Below are 6,809 nucleotides of genomic sequence, written 5' to 3'. Positions count from 1 at the left end.
AGGGAGAGGGAGAGGGAGAGGGAGAGGGAGAGGGGGGGGGGGAGAGGTTGAGGCCGGCCATGACCACGTGGAGAGAGGGGGAAAAGAATAAAGGAAAAAGGAATGGGGGAGGAGAGAGGGGACAGAGAACCTGCAGGCAGGGATCAATGCAGCAAGAGAGCGAGGAAATTTATCTTGTACCAAAATATATTTTACACTAAACCATATTTACTTTATGACATGTTTAAAAATGTGCTAGAATTGTTTAACTTCATAAAGACTAACTCTATTAACAGCAGAATCCCCCAATCACTTATCTGATAAAATATACACTATCAATTGCCAAATATAAGCTGCACTAAGCCACAAGAATATCTAATATAGATTCATCCAACAGTAATTATGTCTAAAGAAAAATTTAAGAACTATAAACAAGCTAAATAACCTAAATTTAAAATCGTACAGTATCAACCTGGGGGGGAGGGTAAATTCCTTGGTTTTTATATTTGGTTTTGTTTTAAAGGAAGCCACTACTACTTTCAGTGACTTAAATCTGGCATTTCAGTTCATTAAGAACATGACCTAGGAGCTAGAGAAATGGCTTCAAGGTTAAGAGCACTGGCTACTCTTGCAAAAGACTCAGGTTCAGTTCCCAGCACCCACATGACAGCCCATCAATACCCAGAGGATCTGACACCCTCTTCTGATTACCATGAATGCCATGTACACATGGAACACAAAATACATGTGGGGAAAACACCCATACACATAATGAAAACAGAAAAGAAGGAAGGAACCTGACCTAATTTCCTGCCGTATATGCTTCAGTTCACAGTCTACTTACCACATACTTTACAGCACTTATAAACTGGTTGTGGAAAAGCAGGTGCTGGGTTTCGTCTTCTGGATTTGAAGCTGTATAAAGCATTCCACAGATATTACAGGACACTGCTCCAAATCTTTTGTGTCCTGCATCCTATTTATAAAAAACAAACCAAAAGTTTTCTTCTTTGCCAAAGTAACTATTTCTGAATACAGCCTCCAAAACTATGACCATAAAGTAAGAACTACTTAATTTCATAGCAACATTTAAATTTATGACACAAATTAAGGTATCGAAGTCTAAAATCTGAGTGCAGTAAAACTCTACACGGACACAGTGATATGTGTGCACACTTAAAGTGTTTTCTCTCCCTCTCCCCGTGTTTGTGTGTGTGTGTCTGTCTGTGTCTGTCTCTCTCTCTCTCTGTAATAATGAATTAAAATTTATCTTAAAAAGCTAGTACACAAGCATGAGTCTCAAATCTGAATTGATTAGTTCCCCATTCAATGGCAGACCCTGTCTCAAAAAATAAGATGGAGTGTGACTACAGACACCTTTGTTGACTCTGTCCATCATACACAGGTACTCACCCATTCAATGTACAAATTTTCAATTGTAATGACCTCATTCAAGAGCATAGTACTTTTAAAAGAACTGAGAAAATGTCCATCAATATAAACTTTGTCCAAAGGTGCCAAATAATTATCTATGCAAGAGAACTAATATACTTCATACGTAAAATAGATACAAACTAGAGAAAATAATGTATTGCAGGGCTCACATGAGAAGGAAGAGAACCAATTCCCACCAGATACCTTCTGACCTCCACTGAGGCACCATGACACACGTGTGTACATGCTTGCACACACATATACACACAATTTTAAAGGCATAAATAAACTTATTTTCTCTGTTCTGCAATTGTGCAATTTGAACTTAAAGCAGCTACTCAAAGTTTGAGAATAGGATCTTAGCAACATCACTAGTGTGCTATATACAACTAGGGTTAAACAATAAACAGAAATCAACTGCAAGTACAAGACTGTAAAAAACTAAAGGGAATTTCATTCTAAAGGATTCAAACTATCAGCAAAACATTATCTGAAACTTATTTCAGGTAGTATTTTTCTTTTTAAAACAGGTTCTTATTATATATCCCTGGCTGGCTAACCTAGAAGCTCATTGTATAGCGAGCGCCCCCAGCTAGCCTAGAGCGCATTAAGTAGACATAACTAGCCTTAAAGTCTCAGAAATCTGACTACCTCTGCTTCCTGACTGCTGCGATTCAGGTGTGTGGCACCATGCCTGGAATTTTTTAATTTATTTATCTATTGTCTAACAAAACTCTAGACCAAGTGTAAAGCAAATATACATAAAAATAATTTTCTTACACATATTTAAATATAGTTTGGTAGTATCTGTTTATATTCACAATATGTACAAGCAATCTCTTAAATTCTTTTCATTGCAAAACTAAACGACATCTTGCCACTCTCCCCTCTGTGAGTCTCCCACAGTCACCACTCTCCCCTGTGAGTCTCCACAGTCACCACTCTCCCCTGTGAGTCTCCACAGTCACCACTCTCCCCTGTGAGTCTCCCACAGTCACCACTCAGCTTTCTTCGACCTTCACCTAAGGAAATCCATACATGATCTTTTGTCTTTTTGTGTGTGACTTATTTCACTCAACATATTGTTCCTAAGGTTTACCCATGCTGCACCGAGTGTAAGGATTTTTCTTTGTAAGGCTGATAACTAACCACTGTGATTATCCACTCATCTATCAATGGATAATCAACTTGCTTCTATCTTTTGGTAGTGTAATAGACATGACTCACAAACATTGTCATTTGTACTAACTTCCATGTCATTTTAACATTAAAATAAACTGGGAAAAGGCAGTGATCAAGTAACTCAGATGCAAAAAATAATATAATTTGTTATGACTAAAACTAGGGACAAGGAAATTAAAATATTATTTATTTTAAGGAGACTATAATATCAGGAATGTTTTCTATAATGAAGATTTAAGATGACCAAAAACCAATTTGTTGGATTTTTTTGGCTTTTTATACACACACACACACACACGTGTTTTGTCTGCATGTATGTCTGTGTGGGGCTGTTGGATCTTGGAGTAACAGTTGTAAGCTGCCATGTGGGTGCTGAAAACTGAAACTGTGTCCTCTGGAAGAGCAGTCAGAGCTCTTAACCACTGAGCCATCTCTCCAGTCCCCTTAGTTTGTATTTTAAGAACTTTGAGTAAACAAGTCGTTCACAACAATGTCTTAACAATAGGTAAATTGCATACTTACTATAACCAGCTGTTTTTCATCCACTTTCTCTGAGTCTTTCAGTTTCAAGGACTTTGGAATTGTTATCTCCAAATGAGAATTACACTTCAGCTGAGAATGATTTGGTGGTATATCCCTTTAAAAATAAAAAAAGGAAAGGAGGGAGGGAAGCAAAGGGAAGAATTAGATATTATACATCCTTATAATGTCAAATAACTGAAGACAAGAACACATTTTCTATACAACAAATTTTGATTTCATAGAGGAAAAAGATAACCTCCTAAAAATCAAGGTGTATATTTAGTCAGTGACAGAGTACATACACAAGGCCCTAGGATAGGTACAATGCCCAGTATCAAATTTAAAAAGGAAATTATAGCCAGGTGGTGGTGACATATGCTTTTAATCCCAACACTTGAAAGGCAGAGGAAGACAGACCTCTGTGAATCTGAGGCCAGCCTGGTCTACAGAGCAAGTCTAGGACAGCCAATGCTACACAGAGAAACCCTGTCTTGAAAAACAAAAGAACAACAAACAACAACAAAAAGAAATTATAAAGCTTAAACTAGACAATGCATAGAATCAACTTAGATATCTTACCAATGGGTTGTAAACAGAATGTGGTATATATACACAACTGTCTATGATGTGCAAGTATAGACTTATGTGGCTTTTCGATGCATGCAGGTCCCAGAGGTCTGCATCAACCCCACAGAGTTCATCAACCCTGACTCTGTGGCAGCAATAATCCCCAAAGTGACGTACGCAATACTTGTGCAGGCAGCGAACACATTAAACCTGCCCTAGGTATCCAAAGAACCAACTGAGGACTATGAACATGATGAGATGTTTTTGAGAAAGATAGATCATGTGCTGCTTGAGATGGATATGCTGGAGGGTACACTGCAGTGTCCAGAGTCTGTCTTTGCACTTTCAGACACAGGGTCCTAAAATGCTGCTGGGTGACATAGGGAACCCAGAAATAACCTTGCTAGCAACCATTCTGGCATTCTGTGACTGTATCTGTGGTGATACAATCTGTTAAATAGTTATGCCATGTGTGACCCAGATCTCCAATCATATCAAAGGTGTGTGAGCGATCGAGCAAAAGGGGGGAGGGAGGGAGGGAGGAGGAGGGGAGAGGGAGGGAGAGAGAGAGAGACAGAGACAGAGACAGAGAGAGAGAGAGAGAGAGAGAGAGAAAGAGAGAAAGAGAGACCGATCCCACATGGAGGTCTGAAGATTATGTTACCTGACACTCATCAGGGGTAGAAAAGCACAACATTTTATGGTCTCACATATGGAAGCTAAAAAAAGTTAACCTCATAGAAATGGTAGTTGCCAAAGCTAGGAAGTGAAAAGGGAAGACTGGTGAAGACAAGATGACTGATAGGTGGGCAGGCTGTAGCTGAAAAGAAGAAATAACTTCTAATATGCATAGAACATAGGGCAACTGTGTATTTCAAAATAGCTGTGAAAGGATTGTCAGCATTTCTGATACAAAGAAATGACATGTGTCTGAGGTGATTACCATGCCAGTTACACTTATTCAATCATTACATAATAGATACCTACACTGAAAGACCACAGTGTATCTCATGAGTTTGTATTATGTCAACTAAAACTTCTTAAGCCAAGAAGAAAAGAAAGTTCCCAATTATCAATAAACAAAACTGCAAGATCTACTATTGGTTGAATGCCTTAGGTTTTATCGCTTCAGTTTGTCCTAAAGACTATTTGATGAGCAGGCAAATAGGTCAGATTTACTTACCTAAATGGCATAAATAGAGAACACCTTATTTACTTTAAACACTTTATATTAATCTAATACCTAGTATTTCAAAAAGTACAGAAAAAAAAATAGCTTTCTTAAACACTACAGCCAGCAGGATGCATCAGAAAAATTGTGAAAAGAAATGAGGAAATGAAGTCTAAGTCTGATAGGTAGGAATTTATCCCAACTGGGCAAAGACATTATGTCTTCACTGAATAATCTATCACTGTGTTTAACAGAAGAAAGTTACAAATAATCACAGTGTCCATTAAGTAGGCAGCTGCTGAAGAGATAAAGAAAACTCTGAGGAAATCCTGAAGTGGAAACTTCTACTTCTTTGGAAAGTTAATTATGTCAAATGATGCTTTGCTGAGGCACACAGCTAAAAGGATGTTCTGATATGGCAAACACATGAAAGGATGCTTGATGAAGGAGTATAAATACGATCCCCCAGACAGCAGGAGATGAGATGAGCTTTGGTTTGGTTTGCTCCACCTCACTATTCTTCACTAAAGACACACATGTATTGGCTCTCCTTACATAGTATTGTTGAAAGAAACTCACCCAAGAACTGCTCATGAGGTTCCTGCAGCAGCTTGCCGCCTCTGCAGCCTCACCTTAGGCTGGTTGGTAAGCCTGGTGGTTTCTTCAGGACTGAACTACAACTGCCTGGTGTCTGTATGGTGAAAGGGCTGGACTGTAAATGGTGGTTCAGGCCTGGTGTCTGCCTTCCTAGAAGACTAGTCTGCAGCTGCTGATTCATATTTAGTATTTGCTACGGGACTGACCTGCTGCCAAACAAGATCAAGCTTGCCACCAAAGAACTATCACTGAGTGGAAAGAACTATCCACTTCCTCTATATCCTAATAACTTTTCTATTCCACTACCTCTGCTGGGTGGTGGGCTAGAGGACAGGTTAAACCCTTATTAAATAAGTAGGTTGCAAAACATTTAAGCCTACAAAATCTAAATGTAGAATTTAAATGAGATAGTAAGCAAGACAAATACACTCAGAGTACATTAAGTTTAGAGACAAAAAGAAAGTAAGTTACTACATAAATAGGTATATAGGGGCCGGGCGGTGGTGGCGCACACCTTTAATCCTAGCACTTGGGAGGCAGAGGCAGGCGGATTTCTGAGTTCCAGGCCAGCCTGGTCTACAGAGTTTCAGGACAGCCAGGACTACGCAGAGAAACCCTATCTCAAAAAACCAAAAAAAAAAAAAAAAAAAAAAAGAATAGGTATATAGAAAAAGTTCAAAGGTAGTGGTGGCCCCCACCTTCATTCTCAGCACTAGGGAGGCAGAGGAAGGTAGATCCCTAAATTGAGGCCAGCCTGGTCTACAGAATAAGTTCTAAGTCACCCAGAGCTATACAGAGAAACCCTGTCTCAAAAACAAAACAAAAAGAAGAAAACATTCAATAACAACAAAAAAAGTGAGTAAATGATGACTACCAGCATTAACATCTTATAGTAAGGCTCTCTAAGAACTCTCAAGTATAATGCCCTAAATTAAAGTGATAGCTTACCTGTTCTTTCTGTTGACAGACGCTTCATTACTGAGTACACTGTGCTGCTGATTAGGAGCTGAACCTGTCATTTAATAAAGCACATGGATTGTAAAGTAAAAAAGTTTTAAAATATTTATTTTTTACATGAATGAATGTGCATTTCATGCCTACATATATGCCTATGCCTTCAAGGCCAGAAGAGAACATTAGATCCCATTGGACTGAAGTTACAAATAGTTGTAAGTCATAGGTGGGTGCTGGAAATTGAATCTGGATCCTCTAAGAAGAGCAGCCAGTGCTCTTAACTGCTGAGCCATCTCTCCAGTACATTATCTTAAACATTTTAATAGCCCTCATTCTACTGGAAGAACACTCTCTCTCTCTCTCTCTCTCTCTCTCTCTCTCTCTCTCTCTCTCTCTCTCTCGC

General features: G+C 38.9%; 1 protein-coding gene across 2 annotated transcripts in view; it reads right to left on the bottom strand.

Annotated features, from left to right (window-relative positions):
* The window catches only part of Esco1 (establishment of sister chromatid cohesion N-acetyltransferase 1), a 48,157-nt gene that overhangs the window by 14,625 nt on the left and 26,723 nt on the right, over positions 1 to 6,809 (bottom strand). For both annotated transcript variants that reach the window (XM_028759498.1, XM_028759499.1), the window contains 3 exons: positions 6,401 to 6,464; positions 3,118 to 3,232; positions 824 to 955 (listed from right to left, as the gene is read on the bottom strand). In XM_028759498.1, the coding sequence (XP_028615331.1) occupies positions 824 to 955; positions 3,118 to 3,232; positions 6,401 to 6,464 (311 nt within the window). The remainder of the gene's footprint in view (positions 1 to 823; positions 956 to 3,117; positions 3,233 to 6,400; positions 6,465 to 6,809) is intronic.

The sequence above is a fragment of the Grammomys surdaster genome, unplaced genomic scaffold (assembly GCF_004785775.1).
Source record: "Grammomys surdaster isolate TR1022 unplaced genomic scaffold, NIH_TR_1.0 126298, whole genome shotgun sequence".
Classification (NCBI taxonomy): domain Eukaryota; kingdom Metazoa; phylum Chordata; class Mammalia; order Rodentia; family Muridae; genus Grammomys; species Grammomys surdaster.
This window is presented reverse-complemented; position numbering and strand designations above follow the sequence as displayed.